Below are 23,553 nucleotides of genomic sequence, written 5' to 3' on the forward strand. Positions count from 1 at the left end.
CGGTCAATTTGCGCTAAAACTCTACATTAACTTAATAAAGAGGAAAAGATTTTTTTTATTTTGTAATGATTTGTCTGGCTGTAGTTGAGCTTTGAATCGGTATAAATAAATATATTTAAGGAACATCGAAACTATTTATTGGAAAGCGTACTTCACCAGTGCGTTTCGAGTGTCATATGAAGAATAATTTTGAACAATAAAATGGAATGGAAAATGACACTTTTAGAAACTAATTTTTATTTAGAAACATCTAAAAAAAAAGCGAACAAAAACGAATCATCAAAAAATATATGCAGATTGACATTAATTTATATTATATATGGAGCAAAAGTATAGATGATGCGGTATGAACAGCAAAATTAAATTTATTAAAGGAACAAATGTCCGGAAAAGTCGACCACGAAAAATGACATAATCTAACCTGCAATATGTACGTATGTATGTACATTCATATATTAAAGCTGAACAGTAGAAAGTATAAACATTTAAAAAAACGTCGTAGCTAAAAAACACATAATATACATATGTATGTATGTAGGTGGGTTAGGGCGAAATCACATAGAGTGGGGCGTTGCACGCGTTTTTTTTTATAGATAATTTTAAATATGCGAAAAAAATGCAACATCTCCAGCACATTGCACACAGTCCCAAAAATCACCCCTGAAGTGTTTTCGGTGATATTTTGCCCTTGTATTGATATTGATAGCTTGACAGTGATTGATAACGGTTGATTCCATATTTGAAGAAATGTGGGGAGAAACTTGTCGAAATAATAAGATCGTGCAAATTAACAATAAACTGGGAACGCCCTTTCTTGACTGAAAGCCACGACGATATGCCGTGCCGTTCATCTCTGTGCGATTTCGCCTTTATGCTAATTTACTTTCAAATCAATAACTCCTATGTATAATTGCATTGCATTGTGAATCACATTATGTTCATTTTATAATCGGGCATAGTGCCGTTAGTATTCAAAGTATTAATGATAATATAAAATACAAATGGGCAATGAAAATATCTCATGAAATAAAAGGGATAAAAACGCGACTCCAATACAGGAGAGAACGGGCTCAGTCGAGCAGATAATGCCACGTGCTCTTTTGTTGGCCGTTCAGGGTCGGTCAACGAATAACAACGGATGTTATTATAAGCCCATATTGTGCAAGTTGGCCCAAAAAGGGCAGCCCCAAAAGGAAAATATTTGCGATACGTCGCACACTACACTAATGGAGTTTTACCGCGATGGCCAAAAGGACCTATTGAATATAATATCTATACGAGATGTATCGCCGGGCGATATACATACATATGTATGTACATAAACAGGTATGTACGAGTATGTATGTATGTAGTATGGTAGAATTTTCCGCTAGCACGTAAAAAAGTTTCTTTTTATTTATTCTATTTTCAGTGTAACTACTATGCAGGGAGGCTTCTTCACAAGGAAACATATTTTTATCATTTCTCATGTTCAGTGAAATGTTTCAAGTATGTACTCTTCAGTTTCTTCCCGATGCACTTTCAAAGAATAGAAGGAATGTTTTTAAGAGGTATTAATTTGAAATAAATCGTTTCAATAAACGATCGCTTCATTGATATTCAATTTATGAGTACCCATCCCTGCACAGATATAAAACTAGTACATGTAAAAAAAATTTAGTCCGATTCAGTTAGCAGTTTGGGAGATAATTGAATTCAAAAACTTGAAAAAAAGGGGGCACCTATAAGGGGAGGTACCATTTCCAGTCAACTTAAAATGGTACCTCCATGTCGATTAGAATTTCAGTAACCGATACTAAGTTTCAGTTCGATAGGACTAACGGTGTTCAAAAAATCCCCAAAATACACAGACACACACACACACACACATTTTTTCTAGATCATGAAAACGTGATCAGTGATCGATTCTGAGTTCGAATCAGTCAAAATCTTGAGTTCAAATTTTCCCACGATCACAAAACTTCATCTATTATTACTATATAGATAAAGTAAAAAATGTATAACTACGAGGGGGGAAACAATATTCATATTCATTCACAGATCAATTAGACTGAATTATTAAACAATAAAAGCTTGAAATCCTTAATGTAATTTTTATTTTCTATGATCTTATTATTTCGACAAGTTCTGCTATATTTTTTTGCAAACATGGGATAACCGTTATCGATCACTGTCAAGCTTCGTCCGAAGGGTCGAATTGGTATATATCACCGTCAGGTTAGTATAAACAATTCTATAGAATTTCAAGGAGACCGCTCCAATGAATAGACGGTCCCATGTATATACCGCACGATACCACGTATATGACCACCGTCTAACATGTTTTTTTTGTATGTTTAAAACTATCTAAAAAAAATATTCCACATACAACATACCACATGCCTCGCTGCGTGTTCGCGCTATTAGTCTTGGCCGTAACACATCAATAGTCGTGCCGCATTTGAATATTTTTATTTTATTTTATTTAATCTATGTAATATTAAAGTGGAAATGTATATGAGAAAGTGTGAAAGCTTGTAATATAAAGTTTATATAAGATTGTGTAAAAAAGTAACTGTTATAAGTTATAACTATTCAATTACGTGAAGTTGTGCAAGAAACTGTCATCACTAGAGGTAAGACCGGAAGCGTGCTTTTTCCAGGAAACGGGGCGTTTTGGATCTATTTTCCAGGAAACAGAGCAAACTACAAAGCTAGAGAGCATAAAAAAAAGGTTCATCACAAAAATGAACAAAGCACGGGAAACAATGAACAAAGAACGGCGCAAAGTTGGTCCGCTCTTAGTCATCACGTAGATCTGACAAGATGATTCCGATGTGATTTTTAAAGTTTAAATTTTTATAGGGTCATGTTGGTTACATTTGTTTATTTTATTGAAAGAAAAATATCACGGCAAACAAAAGAGTCGAAGTGGTTTAAAATCAAGTGACAAAATGTCGAACTCCATCTAACAAGCGAGTGAATCTAATAAAAAGCTTATAAAAAATAATGATTTTACGTGCATATTGTTGCATTAATTTTGTATTGATCAAAAATACTATTCAAACTATGTAGGAACTCAAACCGTAAGAAAACGAATGAAATTCATGAATTTTCTTATACTTTATTATATATATGAATGTAGTTTTGAATCATATGTATGTATGTATATAGGGCGAGCACTGGTGTGGAACGTTTGAAAATCGTATTGTATGTTCAACATGAATTTTAGAGCGATCTGTAGAATTCCATCTAAGCCATTCTACTCCCACCCCCTTCGGAATCACCCCGTTCCACCGCCTTCGAATTGCGTATTCCACAAACGATGCAATATCCTGGAGACCTTGCATGACGAGGGTCCAGAACCCCACAGGAACGGGAGACCGAGCCCACCCAACCGTGAACAACACCGCCGCATAAGTCTGGAACGACGTCCCACCCGAAACTAACAAAATGCCGCACTTGACCCTGCGAAGACCGGTTGCACGTCACATTCGATTTGAACCAACGTATCCAAACGAGTGGGCATTGATGTGTGTGAATGCTTGAAAAAAAACTTACAAAAACAGTTGCGAATTCGTTAAAACTTGCCGAGTGAAGAGCGTAAACCAGAAGAATACGGTGAGCGAATGCGGGTTAACTAGGAAAAGCTAGGCGGACTTTTCCGGAATCGGGGCGATATCGGAGCTGTAACACAAAGAGGTAAGTGGGTATTTATTATGGCAATATGGGGATGATGTTACAACTTATATACGGTCGCCGCAGCATCAATTGAATTCACAATGAGACGAGGACTCGTCTAACGGGAACCCTTTGTACGTCGCACCCAAAATACAAATGACGGCCAGAAAAAGGAGATGGTATGGTGGTTGGTGGCTTTAGTTCTGAACAAACGTGTGCCAATAATTGAGTACGACACGGTTGTTGTTGTTTACGACTCAATTAAACAACATCGTGACGTTTGAATTTCGAGTGAACTTTTAAATGCAAGGAATGCTTTTATTTAAAAAAAATAAAAAAAACATGTTACGTATAAAAAAGGCGATTGAAGGTGTAGGAAATTTATGAATGACATGAACGCATTAAGAACATAAAATAAAATATTAACGATGCATAAAAAAGATAACAACGTCTCAAACACACGAGGAAGCGTTGTAGGTAAAGTCGTTCATTGTTATTACGGTACTAACGTTTCGGTTCCAAATACTTTCCCGCCGAATACACAAACATAAAAATAAGATAAATTATGTCGACCCTCTGTTTAAGCGTTTCACGAAAAACATTTTGAAAAATTTTATGCGTTGTATGGTAAAATCGATCTCTTAATTTACATAGATGAATCGCTAATAAGTATTTAAAAAAACGTGGCGACTGCTCGAACGCTTAAAAAAAAGAAAATAAAAGCTGTAACGAATAGGGAAACAAAACAACGGGAAACGTTGTAATAAGTGAAAGTGGAGGAAGACGAAAGAGGAAAAAATAAAGAAAAATGGCCATAGGGGAAAAGCGTGTGCAGAGCGAGAATATGAAATTAATCAAGAGAAAATTTAAACACCCCAGAGGCAATTTTCAGATGTGGGCGGGGGAGGAAAGTCTTTCTCGTTATTTTTGCTCAATTTTTTTTGTATCTTTGTTATACACCACAAAGGCGTCGTTTCATTGCGCGGTCAAAAGTCTGAGATAGCTTCAACTTTTCACTGAAGTTCGTTTGAGCACAAATTCAACAACTACATAGTGCAACCTTCCACTCGAAATGGAGACAAGCATCTTAAAGTGTAGAAAATTAATAAACTCAACAACGAAGAGAAGATTGAAGTGTTTGAATAAGTCATGGTTCCCAAGAAACTACATATGTATGTATGTATATTAAAATACGACAGAAATGAAGAAAAATGGAATTAAAAGCATCAGAGTATAAAAATAAATACATAGTACGAGATGAGATACCGATTTTACGGCGGACAACATTTAAATGTATCCATTGCGAACTACACAACATCTTTGTAGAATAGCAACATTGACGGAAATCGATTTCGGTGCGCAAACGGACAGACGGACGTGAGATAACAGCACGGTGGGCCAAAAAAGACACACATAACGCTTATAAATCAACATTATGGGATACGTGAAGACATTTCCAATAATCTTCAATTCGGCAAAACTGCCTACGAACCGACGTACAGCTGCCGTTTCTGATAGAAAATGTTTAAACGGCAATCGAATAAAAAAAGAGACGAGTTTTCATTGTGAACAAAAAATAGCCAAACAAAATTTGAAACGCATATTTTGTAGTTGTCATTTTTTTAAGAATGTATTATTTAGAGTTCAGATTATTTGTTTTAATTTCAAGTTTTTAAAGATTTAAAAATTCTAACAAACGACGATTTTTCTCTAATATGCATAGCAAAATTAGAAGAACAAAGGAAAAAAACCGGAAATATAATACATACATATATATATATATACATAAACAAAAAAATATTTTCAATTTTTATGCTAATAGATACATCCTAAGTAGCCTACCATTCTCAATAACATCTTGTTTGTCTTCAAAATTAAATCTTTTGAATGTATTGTCGAACAATAAATCGAAAATACAACATTCCAAGGCCTCGTTGTTCGAATCCTACTGATTTTTATTTTTGATTGTGCTGTAATCCACACTGATTTTTTCTGAGGGAATCGTGTCGCGAACCGAGTCCCTTGTCATATTTGTACTCATAAATTTCGGTGAAAATGTGTCATTTCGACAAAAAAATGGTTCAAAATGATGTTTGATCGACACAAATCAGAAAATTCTTAGTGGAAATTCCATAAATTAAAAAATGACGAGTAAATTAAAAAATGTTTTGTCTTCGTCAGTGTTGCGAAGGCAATAGAATTGAGATGGCGAGCAAGCGAAAGACGCGACGGACCATACCATAAAAATCCACTACCGCTACCTCAGGTAGGGCCGATTCCGGTTTTTGAACTTCGCTAATCTGAGTGAACAATATCAATATGGACAACGATTTGAATTTATAGTAATTGAATTGTTGATATTTTAAAATTTTAGGTAAAAGATTTTAGGGGACTCGCCTATTCTCTCTAGTTCAATGACGGCACGCTACTGGTTGTATACTCGGCGAACGTAAAACAAATACAGAATCCGTCAAAAAAATATGTATTGAAATGTTGAATGTGTATACAATATATGTATAGAATTATAGAAAACATATGTACATATGTATGTATGTGCATGCTTAGGCATAATACGGACGACGGCTATCAGAACTTTTCAAATTATAAAATAATTTACTAAAGTTGTGGGACGAAACTACACGGAAGGGGCAAAGAGGAGAAATCCCTCTAAAACTATTTGTTCTGAGTAATTGATTCAATGCCATACCGTAAACTTAACAGTTTGAAACTAGGGTCAAAGGAGAGGCCTCATATGAAAATACATCTGGTTTCATTACGCGAGTATATTCCGAAACTTCAGCACGTACGCGCATATGAAAAATAATATTTCAATAAAGAAACATATGTACACATACATACATATATTGAGGCGTGTGGCTGTGTGTTGGTGCTTTAATTTAAATCGAACAGAGGGGAGTTGGAAAAACATCTTCGATGGTTTACGCGCACAGAGTCTTTCCGTAAATTATGGAAAATGTTAATGAATTTCCACACCAAAGAGTGCAAATTAAATTTAGCCTGTTTTGATTATGAAATTATATTAGCATAAATTATAATCGGGGTACGCGTACTGCGTGTTGCCAATTTAAATATTAATACATATAACAAAAATGTGTTCGTACGTGCAACGAGCATCGCATACGAAAATGAGAAAAAAATATACTCACATAGGTACATATACTCGTATCAACAGACACATAAAATTTAACAAGAAAAGCTCGTTCAGAGAAGTTAACCCTTTCTCGACTTGGAATTGTCTTCATTTAGAGAAAATGGGTTCAATTTAATTAATTCTGTATTACGCGGCTAAGAGACGAATACAGCTCAGATCCGAATTCGGAGTATGGGATATGGAGCATTATTGTCATGCGTCCAAAACAACGTCTTTTCACATTGCGATCGTTTGACGCTCGATTGCCCCCGAAACTGAAATTGGTATACGTTGTTGACGATAAAAGCCAAACTCACAGCCCGCACAGTTCTGGGACACGAACTCACATTTGCTAAAAACGTAAATTTAAATGCGTGTGTGTAATACTGATCAATGAATTTATCCCTCAATGGTGCTAAAAAAATGATGTGAATATGATTTATGTACTAGGTATTTTTATAATTACTGGAATTTTCACTATTTGGAATACACCCCAATAAGAACCTTATTTCTATCTTCTTCTTTCACCTCATCAATGAGGCCTGGCCGCACCAGGTGAGTTGCGGACAACTTGGTAGGTAGACAATTTTGTTATGTGACCAGATCAAATATATGCAGTTGTATGGAGCATGCCATACCGGGTGACTTACCGGTTGCCCAAGCCATTAAGTCACAACCTAACGCTTGAGCAACAAATTCACTCGCAAGTTACCCCAGCCTAGTACAGATGACTCAAAAAGATTTTATCTTAAAACGCTAAATAATGTATGTATGTGCCTTTACATATCGATATAATTTGTACCTTTACACAAATATATGTATGTATGTATGTGTGTATTCGTAATAACAACATTATATCATATACATATGTATTTATGTATGTACATGTAGCTAATTTAAATTTCGTGAGATAGATAATAATAATACATTTGGAGATTTCCGTTCTAGGATATCGAATGTTTCGGTTACAACGATCTTCAAGCGCACCTGCTTCGTTAGGCTGTGGTTAATTAATTAAGAGATGGCGACCGCCTCCGCAAACTTTTAATTGCCAGAAGCATTCTTCAGACTATCGCGATGCGAGAGACCAAAACTTGGTCGCACCTACTCGAACATGAATTAGGAGAGAGAGAGAGAGAGAGAGAGAGAGAGAGAGAGAGAGAGAGAGACGGATTAAACCCTACAAAGAGAATTGTGGACGAGTTAAATGGCGTGGCGAAATCGCTTAATGGCATCTAACCGTTACCTCAAAAATGATAGCGAGCAAGTTAACGCAATAACTGGAAATGAAATTCAAAGTTTTATACACCAGAAATTTTAATATGACATCTAAAATGAAACGACATTAAATATTTCATTACCACAGTTTCAGATCTGAGAGACAATTTCGCGGAATGTATGTGGATGAATAAAAAATTGTAAATTTATGAATCGGTACACAATTTCAGTTGTGCGTTTTTATTCAGAGGGAAAACAAACGCAAGGCTATAGAAAACAGTTATAATTTTATATTTTATCGTCATCATTCACAGTCATTCGCCATCACTGCTGGATGAAGGTCTCTCCAACACGCTTCCATTTGACCAATTCTCATTCATCTCAACCCACACATTTTTCTGATTTCATCCACCCATCTCCCCTGTGACCTTCCTTGCACGCCTTTTCATTCTTTCGGGTACCATTCGACCACTTCTTTCGTTCATATATCGTCCGTTCTTTTAGCTACATGATCCACCCATTGACATTTCAATCTCTTTACTCTCACCATTATATGAACACTTCAGCATACTTCTCACCCACGTATTACGTTTTCTATATCTCCTCGTTATGCCAAGCATACAGCATTTTATATTTCATTGAGTACAGTTCATTGAGTATGCAGCAATCTCGCGATCAATGCCCAAGTTTCACATCTACTCTCCACGAACACAAATATCCTCTTATACGTATACCTGAGTTCAGAGACTTAGCCGTAAAACCATCGTAGAATATTTAAATGGCCTTTTTTTTAAACATTAATTGAAATGTTTCGTTCTCGCCATATAAAATTCCGAATTATAATAATTTTATTTAGCGATGTTTTGAACCATTTTTTTTTTGTTTTCATATTAAATTTTTTTTTTTATTATTAAAATTAATTATATTTTAATGATATTTTTATTTTTATTTTTTTTTGGGGGCCATCTTATCGATTCCCGATAAATCATCACCAGCGATATCGTTGCTCTTCAGATCATGTACGGGCACTACGGAATCATCACTCCGTCCCCAAAATTGTGAATTGGGCTTCTGAATCTCTCACATTCAGAACACCAATTCGTGAGGCTTTTTTCGCTTTAAACGCCTCTGCTGGTGAGTTGTGTCCAATAGCTGCAACGCTTCTATGTTAGGGTGACAGTGCAGTCTCAACTCGTGCCTCCCGGCGCATTCTCGGATGACTTCTTTTACTTTTTTGATTTTAAGGTCCTTGTGGATCTCTTCATTTGTGACGAAGCGATATGCATCGGTGATAATCCTCAAAAACTGGTTTTGACATCTTTGCATTTTTTCGATATTGGATGGCTTACTGCATCCCCACAGTTGTATGCCATATGTCCATATTGGCTTCACGATTGCCTGGTATATCAGTTTTTTGCATTGTAGGTCTAATTTGGAGTGTCTTCCTATTAGCCAATGCATTTCTCTTTGTTTAATTCGAATCTGTTCTATTTTTTTTTTAATGTGATGCCTCCACGTAAGCCTTGAGTCAAGATGCAGTCCTAAATATTTAGCTGACAAAGCTTGTGGAACTTGGATTCCGTTTATGAAAGTCTGAGTGCTGACACTATTTCGTCGCAGTGCAAATGTGACCTGCATTGATTTTAGCTCGTTGAGTTTCATTTTCCAGTCCTTGGTCCATTTGCTGATCTTGTCCAGTGCACGCTGCAGGCGTTCAAATGCTTCCTCCTGTGACTCGCTCGATGACATAATGACTGTGTCATCTGCAAATGTTCCAATGAATGTCTCTTCGCTTGTCGGGATGTCAGCAGTGTATATCAGGTACAGTATAGGCCCTATTACGCTTCCCTGTGGTACTCCTGCAGAGGCTGTGAAAAAGTTAGAGAATGCCTCCTCATGAGCAACTCTGAATTTGGGTCCGGATAAGTATGATTCCAGTAATTTGACATAATTTCCAGGTAATGACTTGCTGATTTTGTGGATAAGTCCTTCGTGCCATACCCTGTCGAAGGCCTGTGAGACATCAAGAAATACAGCTGGACAATACTTTTTTTCCTCTAGCGATTGCTCTATTTTTGAAATAACACGGTGCACTTGATCGATGGTAGAATGTTTCGACCTAAATCCAAATTGGAAGTCGGGAACATCGGTTAAGGGCTGGAGTCTTTTTAATAATAGTTTTTCGAATAGCTTAGAGATCGCAGGCAACAAGGATATTGGTCTGTATGATGTTACTTGTTCGGGTGACTTTTCAGGTTTCTTCAACATTATGATTTGAGCAGTTTTGAAGCACTCTGGCACATGCTTGAGCCGGAAACATGCATTGTATAAGTATGTTAGCATGATAATAGCCTTTTTCGAAAGTTCCTTGAATAGTCCCGGTGAGATTTCGTCAATTCCAGGTGCCTTTTTAGGATTTATATTGTCATCTATTTCTTTAGCTACTTCCATGGGGGTGACAGTTTTGATTAGTTGCTGTGGTTGATACATTGGTGTATAATCAGCATCAGATTGAATATTGTGTGGTTGGAATACTGTCTCTAAGTGTTGTGCAAACAGCTCAGCTTTTTCTTTGTTGCTTCTTATCCACTCTCCTTGCGCATTTTTCAGAGGTGGTATTTGTAGAATTGGTCGTTTGAATTTCCTAGTTGCTTTCCATAGTGAGTGATTTTTATCAGCTGCAGGGCCCAAACCTTCCAAATATTTTTCAAAACAATTTTGTTTGTGCTCTTTAATAAGTCGGTTAACTTTGTTACTTATGTGGTTAAATTCTCTTTTGTCTGCAATATTTCTGGTTCTATGCCATATTCGTCTTGTTCTACGTCTTTCTTTAATCAATTGTCTAATTTCCATGGGGTAATTAATGATTTGGTCTGGTTTTTCTTTTGGTACAGGTGTAGCTTCTTTCGCAGCCTCTCGTACAGAGTCAATAAAATTTTGAGTGTGTAGTTCGAGATCTTCTATAGTTTTAAGTTTCACTATTAAATTTATTGATTGGTCTAGTTTTTTCCTGAACATATCCCAGTTAGTGCGTTTATTTTTCAGGTTCTGTCTCCTTATTCTTTTAATTACCAGTGTGCTCAGTGTCATTAGCACTGGTGTGTGATCAGAAGTAAGGTCCTCTATTCCTTTGACCTCAATGTGGTTTGGGGCTATTCCTTTGGATATAAAAAAGTCAATTAAATCTGGTACCTTTTTACTGTCGGTCGGCCAGAAGGTTGGTTTTTGTGAGGAATGATACTCGCACGAGGAGCTCTGAATCGCGTATAGAAGGTTGTTTCCTTTACCAGGAGTTATAAGTCGTGATCCCCAAGCTGTATGTTTAACGTTGTAGTCTCCTCCAATAATAAATCTTGGCCCAAGGGAATTAAAGAGGTTTATAAATTGGTATTTTGTGATGGTATGCTTTGGAGGACAATATGCTGCAGCAATATTTAAGTCAGCATTGCCATATTTAATTGTGATGATAGTAGCTTGCATGAATGGTTCTCTGATATCTTTTTGTTCGAAGTGCTGGATATTTTTTTTGATTAAAATAGCAGTACCACCGCGAGCTCGTTCACTAGGATGTGTTGTCCAATAAGCCGAGTATCCGTTTATCTTTATGTAACTTCTTTGTGAAAAGTGTGTTTCTGATATTAGTGCTAGATCGATGTTGTTTGTCTTTAGAAACACTTCAAGTTCATGGACTCTCTGATTGAGTCCGTTTGCATTCCATGTTAATATGCGTAGGGAATTATCTGTCATTTTTATTATGTTTACTTGGTGATTTGCACTGATTTTCAATTTTTTCCACTCTGGTTATGAGCCAGTTGAGTTGGTGTTTTATTTCAGTTTGAAAGTCACATAGCAACTGCATCATGCCACCGATGGTAGGTTCAGTTGATTTATTTTCCTGCCCGATATCTTGTTTGCTTTTGTCTGCTTGGGACTTAGCTGCTTCACTATATGTTTTGTCCACAGTTGTTTGTTTATCAACAACTTCAATTTGATTTTGTTGTACGCGTTGTGTTACTGTTACCTTTTTGGGTTGTGATGCTTTTATCTTTTTTTTATAGACCTCACACCCCCTGTAGCTAGCTGGATGTCCTTGCTGGCCACACGGGGCACAAGTTGGGGGAACATTTTTCTGCTTGTTGCATTTTGTTGTGTGATGGTCTGCGGCACATTTGACGCATTTAGGTTGTCGATTGCAAAAATTTTTTGTATGCCCAAGTTGTTGACAGTTTGTACACTGAGGGATGTCTTTTACTTTCATTGGTGGTTCTTTAATACCATATACTTCTTTGCAGTTTTCTTTTGGCACCAGGTCTACAAAAAATAGTGGGAAATGTTTTATTTTTCTTTCACCATCGGTTGTAAATTTCTTCATAATATTTGCCACATTGGCCACTTCATATCCTTTATTTTTGAAAGAATCTTTTATTTCATTAACGTCTGTTGATGGCGGTAAACCTCTAACAACCACTCTATAGCACCTTTCATTCTTGAGTTGATAGGTGTGGTACTCGTTGGTTTTCGTTGTCTTTACATTCACGTTGTTTTAAATCATTTAGCGTTTTTTTGATTTTGCGATAATCTTCTTCGGTTTGTGTAGTGATTTTGATACTATTATTTGAAATTAATTTAAATTGACATTGAATGGGTGGTGTTTCTGTTGTTGATAATAGATGAGCTCTAAACTTATTGAAGTCAATAACATTGCTCACATAAATAGGCGGTGGAAGTGGTTGTTTGTTAGGTTTATTGGTTTGCTGTTTTTGTGTTTCTTTCAGGTTATTTTGCGGGGAAGATAATACTTTATCTATTTTTCTTTTTTTACTTCTTTTCTCTGCATTTTGGCTAAGTTCATTTTCAAGTTCTTCTTCATCCGTGTGGTAGTCTTTATTCATATTGTCAAGACTTTTGCTCCTATTTAGAATAGATGTAGAAGGCTTTGGGGCCCCATGGGGCCCCAAAGAGGGCGCAGGGAGGCGCAGCCTCATGGGGCGTAGCCTTATGGGGCCCAGTCTTATAGGGCGCAGCCTTATGGGGCGCTGCCTTATGGGGCGCCGCCTTATGGAGCTTAGCCGCATGGGGCCCCGAAGGGGGCGCAGGGGGGCGCAGCCTCATAGGGCGAAGCCCCCATGGGGCGCAGCCTTATGAGGCGAAGCCCTAAACGGCAACTGATCATGGGGGCGAAGCCCTAAAAGGCATTAACTAAGGGGGGCGAAGCCCTAGACGGCAATTTATCATGGGGACGCGGAGGGGCGAAGCCCTAAAAGGCAACTGATCATGGGGGCGAAGCCTTAGACGGCATTTAATCATGGGGGCGCGGAGGGGCGAAGCCCTAAAAGGCATTAACTAAGGGGGGCGAAGCCCTAGACGGCATTTAATCATGGCGGCGCGGAGGGGCGAAGCCCTAATAGGCATTAACTAAGGGGGGTGAAGCCCTAGACGGCAATTAATCATGGGGGCGCGGAGGGGCGAAGCCCTAATAGGCATTAACTAAGGGGGGCGAAGCCCTAGACGGCAATTAATCATGGGGGCGCGGAGGGGCGAAGCCCTAAAAGGCAACTGATCATGGGGGCGAAGCCCTAAACGGCAATTTATCTTGGGGGCGCGGGGGGCGAAGCCCTAAAAGGCATTAACTAAGGGGGGCGAAGCCCTAGACGGCATTTAATCATGGGGGCGCGGAGGGGCGAAGCCCTAAAAGGCAACTGATCATGGGGGCGAAGCCCTAAACGGCAATTGCTCATGGGGGCGTGGAGGGGCGAAGCCCTAGAAGGCAAAAAAAAAATTTTGATTTTTTTTTTTTTTTTTTTTTTTTTTTTTTATTTTATTTTTTATTTTTTTTCTTTTTTAAATTTAAAATTTTTTTTTTTTTTTTAATTAAATGTTTACTATTAGCTTAGTCATGTTTAAGCGGTTTATATTATAAACACTGAGCGAAGCCGGGTAATACAGCTAGTTTAATATATATGTAATTTATAATATTCAAGGTTGCGAGGTCAATGAACGGGGTTTGTTTATACATAATTGTGGGTATTGGGTTTTGTAAATTAAACATACATTTTTGCTTACGTCACGCGATATAAAAATACGTACTTTTCATTTTATCCAATTCCGATTCGGATTTCGATTTTGGGTTTTATAATTTTTTCTTTTTTATTGCATAATTTAATTGGCATAACCGATTTCCGATTTCTGTTTCAGTTCCGATTCCGATTAATTATTACTATTCATATTGTTACTTTATTTTAAATCATGTATCAATCCGAAAGCACCCGTTGAAATTTCAACGGGCATAAAACTACAAAAATATTAAATATGTGAGAAAAAATTAACTGTTATAACTATAGGCCGGCGCATCGCGGTGCCGGCTTGAAATAAATGGGTTCCTACTGTCAATTTCTATTATTAACCTTTTTTTTGGTCTCTAGAAAGCAAATAAAAAGGTTGTAATATAAATTGACAATAGGAACCCATTTTAGCAGCGAAGTCTAGTTATAACTGTTCGACTACATATTTAATTTGTGAGTTGCGTATGTGGCGATAGAAAGGCGCGTTGGATCGCCAGCTGTCATCGCGTCGATCTGACAGGCGATTCTGATGAAATTTTGATGGTTTAATTTATTTTTTATAGCGTTATATCGGAGACATTTTAAAGAGAGCTAGCTCCCGTATGTCGGTAAAATATCAAAGCGATCGGAAGTGTGGAAGTGCTTCAAAATCAGTTCACAAATATTCTGAGCCGAATGCACAGTCAGTGAAACTACATATTTATATATACATACATATGTACATAAGTATATATATATTCAGAAGTGATTATTTAAATGAAAATTTTAATAAATTCATACTTAAAAAAATATAATATAAAAAAATTATGTATTAAAATAAAAGAGCCTATTTTGTAGTATAATTATCAACGATTGTATTTGCAAGGCTTTTATTATGTAGTTATTAGCGTACGGACCGTATTTTAAATTTAACGATATTTGAATAGTGCTACAAATGCACTCATAAAACACCATTATGCATATAATTTACATCGCAATTTCGAACAAACAGCAAATGGACGAGAATAATTCGCAGCAACTGCAATTACCTACACCAAAGTGGCAGTATTTCATCATCATCATTATCGCCCTCAAATAACACCCACAAAGTTCATTTGCATATATTGTACATTGATAATTTTTCACTCTATTATCTTCAAGATGGCGAGTATAATTATGTCATTGTGGAACAAAAAATATTACGACGATGTAACACGATAAAATACAAAGCTAAATTTATTATGCAAACGAGATGGTAGTTCTAGGGTTGAAAAATAAAACAAAGCATTATTTTACCCGCATTCACGTCTTGGCCTGGTATCATTCTACACTGCAAAATTTACATACAGTATGATGTTGGTAAACTAAATAAAAATATATTATTTTGTAGACATGTACATATGTCATCATCATTATCGTCATCCACAGCCGCTCACCATCCACTACTGGATGAAGGCCTCTCCAACACGCTTCTAGTCGCCTCTGTTTAGCGCAACTCTCATCCATCTCACCCCACATATTTTCCTAATTTCGTCTACCCATTTTACCTGCGGTCTTCCTTTTACCCTTTTGCATTCCCTCGGGTACCATTCTAGCATTTCTTTTATTCATCTTTCGTCCATTCTTCTAGCCACGTGGCCCACCCAATGCCATTTCAATCTCTTAACTCTATCCACTATGTCCACTACTACTACATACTTCTCACCCACGTGTTCCGCTTCCTATCTTTCCTCGTTATGCCGAACATACAGCGTTCCATACTTCTTTGAATGCATTAGACTTTGTGAGGCATCTTGGAGTTCAATAACTGGCAAAACGCATTGATCGAAGATCTTTTTCTTTATGTAAATACATATGATACATATTTATAAAAAAATATTAGTTGAAGAGTGTATTTATTAAATATAAAAAATAATTTTTAACCTTAATACATATAAATAAAATAAAGAAATAGAAGATCATAGTGAACAAAGTCAACCCCTTTCCATTTGCGGACAAATCGTACTGTTGAGCGAAGAATCCCCATCTTACTTTTACGAGAAGTATAAATCAAATATGAATCTTGGGTCGAATGTTCGTTGGTGGGTGGGGGAGGGAGAAGCAGCCCAAGTCTGGATGATGGTGTGTGCGCCAAGATACGAAAGTTAGTATCCTCAAGGTATGATGGAAAGTTTTTTAATAAGGTCATTGTTGGGTAGACGGCACCGCGGCCCCCTGGGTTATTACCGTACTTTAGAATGCATTGCATATTTTGGAATAAATTACGACCCCTTCGAGGCGCGAAACCTACCGTTTTTATCCGTACTGACTGCAGTAAAAAGTGGAATGAAAAAGCGATAGGTAAAGAACGTTTTTAAAGCTACGAGATATTCCTAGACGTATATCCAGGGTGGGGGGGAGGTCCTTTCGGGTTATGTTACAACAACATCAATATATTACACTAAAAGTCGAAAACCTCTTAGGCTTAAACCGATATAAACGACATCACATAGTTTCGTTGCAGCTGAGGATGTAAAAGTATCCACTAAGTATGTACATACATATATACAATATTTACAATATATATGTGTATATGTAGGTCACAATAGAAGTTCATAGATAATTCAGTATCAGTCGAAATTCAGGTATGTACACATACATACATATGTACAAGAGCTCGTATCTTTTAATTAATTCAAATATGTACCAAAAAGTTATATGAACAATATCTGACAGTCTCCACAGAAAAAATAGCTAAGCAAAAATAAATATATAAATATGTATGTATGTACCTACATACATACTTTTCATACATACATATTGATTTCTACTGGCCAGACCTTGGATTTGTGACTCCAGGTCAATCGTTTCCTATCAGAGTTTGCCAATTTATCTGATTTTCATTGAAACGGTTCCAAAAAATTGGCAACCTTACCAATTCTCTCGCAAATCTCGAATTTTCAGCAATCTTGAATTTCACTGAATTGTATAAAATGCTGCATATTTATAAACTTGACCATATATGTCTCTTTGGATGTTAATTGATATGTTTTTACTGAATTGTTTAAAAACGATCGGATAAGAGATATAAAAAAGTCGTCTTAATTGTAATAGTAAGTGAAACGTAAAGGAGGTTTTATAAAAATGTTGCAAATTTACAAATTTTACCAGAGATGTCTCTGTGGATGTTAATTGATATGTATTTACTTTGTATAATATTAATAATACTTTTATCAAATGTACAATGTTTCTGGCCAGGAAGGTGCATTGGTAGTTACCTGTTAGTAGTGCTTCCAATCCCGGAAGGTTACTTCAGCACCGGGATTGCGGTGCTGGGAATTTCCGACCCCGGGATCCCGGTGCTAGCACCGGGATTTCAAATGTATAAGAAAAAAAAGTTCAATTGCATGCTTTCATATTTCAAAAACGATCAATTGCATTTTGCAAACTCTCCCAATGTTTCACGCAAAAAATACTCCCATATTGGCGTACTAATTTTGAGTTTGGCTACATTCTTTAAATTTTCGGATACCATCCGAAAATAAAGTAAAAAACATCGCTTTGATTCATTGATTCGTTTTTTACAAATAGTCTGTACTGTCTAGTAATTATTCATCGAAACAATCCACCTAATATAAAAAAAACTTCAATTAAATTTACATTATGTAAAAAATTCGGATGTATACAACCTACGACTTTATCTATTTATTTGAGGAATATAAGAAGGATAAAAAACAAAATTCGATAATCGAACATATGTATGTACATACACGTTCACACATACCGGCTATGAGCATTTTCAATACAAATGTTGGAAAATTTACACAAGACTAAAGTTCTACCGGCTTACGAATTCCGACCAAAACCTTATCAACTCTATGTTAGTACAAAAATAATACAAGTATAAATTTTCAGCTAAATATATTCAGGGCATTTTTGACTTTACTAAGAGGAAAAAAATCCCGCTTCCGGTTCATTACATTAAGTGATTTTTTTTTTATTTTCATCACATTGACACAACAATTATACTTGAATTTTTACGTGAAGAGCACACATGTTAAAGGGGTCGAAAAAAATAGTGGAAGAAAAAATTGAACAACAGTATACTGCCACTTCTGGTTGACGGATGCTTAAGAACTTTTATACATAACTTGGTAAAATTTCAGTTCAATAAATTAAAGGATTTCTTAGAAAAACATAAAAAACCTTGATTCTCTAAATTACAAGTACTACTTTCGGTTTAGGAAAAAATATTGGGGTATAATATTAATAATTTCTATTACAAGTAAGAAATTTCAGTTCGATTTGATGAGTGGTTTGGGAGATAATTTAATTCAAAAACTTAAAAAGAAAGAAGACACCTATAAGGGGAGGTACCATTTCCGGTCAACCTAAAAATTTGAAAAAAAATTACGGTGTATCGATAAAAATTTCAGTAACCAATACTAAGATTCCGTTCGATAGGACGAACAGTGTTAAAAAAATCCCCAAAATACACTGACACACAATAAACATACAGACACTCACACAGAAACACAGACAAACACAATTTTTTTCTAGATCACGAAAACGTGATCAGTGGTCGCTTCTGAGTTCGAATCAGTTAAGATATGCTTCAAATATCATTGCGGTTGACCACAATATCTGCGACACAATACAGGCCACAATATCTGCGACACAGTACAGTCAGTTCGAAACGGCAAGCCGGCGTCGAAAGTTATTTTTCTAAAAATAATATTTTTAAAGAAATTTCTGCCAGCACCGTAATCCCGGTATTCAGACTAGTTTCAGCACCGGGAATCACGGTACCAGAAAACACCGGGATCCCGGGATTGGAAGTCTTATTGGCTTTCTGGTATAAATTAAAAATTAAAAAAAAAATCATTTTATTTTATTTAAAAAATTATATTTTCCCACTATACTATTACGGGTTACCCCTGAGCGAACCCCTTAGCATTAAACTTGTACACAGTGGCGGACTGGCCATACAAGCGAACATGCCCGATGGCATGTGGGCCCCACTATCTGTTAGAAAATATGGGCCCTCAGTAAAATTAAATAACTTTTTAACTATTTCACGTGTGTAAAAATTTATAGGATATTGCACTTTGGGACCTAAAGTTTGGGTATTTCAACAAAACAAATTTCTTACGATATACAAAAACAACTAATACCTGCTTTAACAGCCCAAGGATCGGTTAACTTTTTTTATTAGTCTCGAAATGTAAGTTTCAACATTTGCGTGGGCCCTTTTGCCGGGCCCATTTCCAACGTCAATATTATGTATATACCAATACCTATGTAACAACTAACTACTGAAATAAAAATGGTAATAAACAAATTTCCGTGAATAATATAAACTGAATTGCTTAAAACAATTTTGATAGGACAATTCATCATCAACCAGCGATTTAAATTTACTTCATATTTTCAAAATAACATTTGATTATACTTCGACGATATAGTAAGATTTAAATACACAATTTTTAACAGTTTCCGAATATAAAATCTATTCCTAATCTAGACACATCCATGTATCCCCAAAATCCCGATTTTCGAGTAACATTAATTGAAAATATTATGCATTTTTTTCAGGGACGTAATTTGAGGGGGGGGCATAGGGGGGCTCGCCCTCCTAAATTAAGGAATAGTGTGAATTTAGAAAATATTATGAATTTAATGATTAATAAGATACTATGGATCTATGAATGCTACGTTTATTTCTTATGTATGTTACTTTTGGGTAACTAATAAAATAATCGCAGCTATGTGCTTTGAAAAACAAAATTATTATTTCAAAGCAAGTATATTTTGGTTTTTAAGTGGTATGCCTTGGGTAAAATTCTTAGAAATTGCTCATCCTATTGAGCGAATCGTTAGAAAGGTCCCCTTTACTTTATTTTGTCTCAAAAACAGATGTGTAACGTTTATTTTTCCGAAAGTTTGTATATTTTTGTTTTCAAGAAAAGTTTTAAATTAATATTTTACTGAATCAGTTCAATCACAAATGGTTTTATTTTTCGAATTTTTATTTTATTTGCAGACGTCCATTCTCTCACAAAACAACGAATGAGATGGATTTAAACTTCATGTGTAACGAATTCGGTCCAAAAAAAGTTTTAGTTATTTAATAAAATTGCTTTCTGAACAAAACCTTATCAAATTTAGCGGTCTCCGTGACGAGACAGAATGTTAAATTACAGAAAACGCAAATATCGGAAGGCAAAGATCGAAAATCGAAAGATCTTAAGTCGAAGGTTCAAAAAAAAAATGGTGCATGGTAAACGGTAAAAAAATTTTCTTGTACCTAAATTTGTTTTTTTTGAAATTTTTTTTTCCCTTGATTTTTAGCGTGATGGAAAGAAGAAAATTTTGTTATATAGGGGGGGGGACAAATTTTTTTAACCCTGGGTGGGCCCCCTTTGACTCCTGGCATGCACTGATTTCAGTCCCAGTCCGCCACTGCTTGTACATATATAAATTTATAGATTATAAATTTGAAATCATATTCAAATAATAGTGACATGGTGGGTAGAATGGTTTTGCCAATTTGATGAGGAACCTTTTCAACTATTAAATCAGATAAATTGCCAAACTCTGATAGGAAACGTTTGACTTGAAGTCACAAATATCCAAGTCAGACCAGCATTACTACAGAAATTCTTTTCAATCGAAGTCAACCCAGGACTTGAGCCCGGGAACCTCTCGGTGGTTAGCATTAACGCAACCCATCAAGCTATACTTCTGGCTATATATGAATAAAGTGCGATATGATAAGAAAGAAATTGATAGTGAAAAATCAACAGAATATTTACCTATTTGGACAAAAGAAAATTAAAAATGTATATCTGTACTGTGTAGTACATACATACATACATACATTGAGAAAACACAAATCAAACATATGTATGTGTGTATGTACATATTAAATTTTATTTTTTTGTAGTTACGTAGTTGTTATACATATTTATAAAAATATAAGCGTTATTAATAATGAAATTCAATCAGTGTAAAAATAATATTAAAATTAATAAATAACTGTGTACAGATTAGGGTTTCTGACCCGGGTCAACCCGGGACAGACATTCCCGGGAATTCACGGAATTTTTGTTTTCCCGTGTCCCGAGAATTCTTATCTCGAATCCCGGGAATTGGATTTAAGAAAATCTTGAAAATATAAATTTTCACGCCTGCACAAAGGGAAATAATAAATCAAATACACAAAGAATCGGTTAATATTCTCAAAGATTTGTTGTTTAGCAGTAAGTACAGCACATTCCTCGAACGTGGAAATTTTATGAGCATAATATAATGGTTCTGTGCGTTTGGCCAAAATCGTTTCTTGTAATTATATTTTTGGAAAATCTCAATACCGAAGGACTTGACCTTACCGATGAATTATTCTGAGAATTGAAAATTAAAATCGAAGAAAGAAGAAACCTAAAACTGATTTTTTAACACAAATTTTTAAGAATTCTAATTTTATACCGAAAAAAACATTCTTTAATTAAAGCGAATGTATATCCTACTGTGAAACTATTATGAAGCGAGTATTTCCTTCTTGAATTAACGATTCCACATTGGAAGAAACTCTTTTAGATTCGGATGAAGATGAAACAATTGTGAATATACGATGAATGCTATATTAAATTGAAAAATATATTAAATTGAAAAAAAATGTTTTCTTTGACATGTGTCCCAGGTTCCCGGGAATCCCGGGAACGATCCCGGACCCCGTCCCGTGTCCCGGGAATTGAAAAAGTCCGGGAATACGGAAACCCTAGTACAGATAGATGTACATATAAAGGAAGAAATATTTATGTATCAACGATAATTCTTATTGATTAAAAATCAAACAATGTTGTAAAACAATTATAAAGCAATTGATTGAGAACCAAGCAATGAACATTATTCAGTTCATCAATGATAATTCGTTGTAGAAGTCAAGAGTATTAAATCAAAATCATATTTTTTGAAAAATTATTCACTTACGTGCGTTAGGATTAATTACATCAATGATATATGTACATAGAAATGATTGATTGTCACAATAACAAATTATGATTTAGCACAAATATATCATTCATACAGTGATTGATGCATATGTATATGTATGAAATTCAGTGGCAGCTCGTGAGAATTCAAAAGAGGGGACGAGCCGCCACTTATAAATTTTAGCATTAATGGAATGGAGAGAAAAAATACAAAAGATTTTCTCATTTCTATAAAAACAGATATGGATGCTTTGTTTCTTAAAAACAATACATTTCTTGAATATGTTATACTGTATACAACCACCACATATATAAATACATACCTGAAGACTGGGATGGCAGCCGAGTTCCAGAAGCGTTCTAACAACAGCCAGATGTCCTTTGTTGACAGCTATATGCAGAGCAGTTTGTCGTCGACGATTACGGGCATTCAAATCGGCACCCGCAGCTCTCAGCAATCTCAAAGCACCAGGTTCATCACCAAAAGCAGCGTGATGGACAGCTCGATCGCCATCTTTATCTTCAGCATCAGCGTCAGCTAAATGGCGCAATAGCACTCGAATAACATCGAGGTGACCGTTTTGCGATGCAGCCTATTAAATATTCGAATTTTATATGTATTTTTGTTTTGTTTTTAGTTTTTTTTTTTTGTTTTTTTGAATAAATAATTACTTTCGTTTTTCAAATAATACCTGTAAAGCGGTGTGTCCTCCAAACACTCCGTTGACATCTGCAGTTGGAGGATGTGGAGCAACTGAAGCATTAGCACTGGCTGCTTGAGTTAGAATCTCATCGACTTTGGCCGCATCGCCGTTGGCCGCAGACTTGACCAATTCTTCGTTGACGTCACCAGACACATGGGTTTCAAAAAGTTTTCTCAATAGAGCTGACAAACGTTCTCCTAAATTGAACAAAATTATTAAATTAAATAATAAAGAAATATGCGCAAATTAAAATATATAATAATTAATACACATATAATATATAATTTCGAAAAAGACTTTGTATGAAAGTATTGTTGGTTGGGAACTTCGTAAACAAGTCTAAATTTCTATGAAGAGTCGATTTTTTTTTTCTTCAAATAAATTTAATAAAAAAAAATGAATATTTACTATTAGATTCGCCATGTTTAAGCTGTTTATATTACAAATACTGAGCGAAACCGGGTAAAACAACTAGTTTAGTTATTTTTTTTATATGAACGTACGAATTTGAACGGTAAACGATTTAATGCCAAAAAACTGTAAAAATTCATGTCTGAACATTTCATCCACATTATCATTTCGCGGTGGTTTTTCATCGCAGGGACAAGTCACTGACAGATTTTATGGAAATATTTTTTATCCACAATATTGATCTTTAATTTTTATGTCGACCGTACTTTTTGAAATGTACATATGTATGTATGTATATTCAAACCGTTATTCAAATATTTGGAGAAATAATTTTTTGAATCATACATATGTGGTTATTCTTTTTTAATAAAGTTAATCAAAAACTTTCTATCTTT

General features: G+C 35.6%; 1 protein-coding gene across 1 annotated transcript in view; it reads right to left on the reverse strand.

Moving 5' to 3' along the window:
- mib1 (E3 ubiquitin-protein ligase mind bomb 1) overlaps positions 1-23,553 on the reverse strand; it is a 445,383-nt gene that overhangs the window by 418,883 nt on the left and 2,947 nt on the right. Inside the window, exons 9-10 of the mRNA XM_077427358.1 lie at positions 22,736-22,944; positions 22,367-22,636 (exon numbers count right to left, since the gene is read on the reverse strand). Coding sequence (XP_077283484.1) covers positions 22,367-22,636; positions 22,736-22,944 — 479 coding nt within the window. The remainder of the gene's footprint in view (positions 1-22,366; positions 22,637-22,735; positions 22,945-23,553) is intronic.

Source organism: Arctopsyche grandis, chromosome 3, assembly GCF_051622035.1.
Source record: "Arctopsyche grandis isolate Sample6627 chromosome 3, ASM5162203v2, whole genome shotgun sequence".
Lineage (NCBI taxonomy): Eukaryota > Metazoa > Arthropoda > Insecta > Trichoptera > Hydropsychidae > Arctopsyche > Arctopsyche grandis.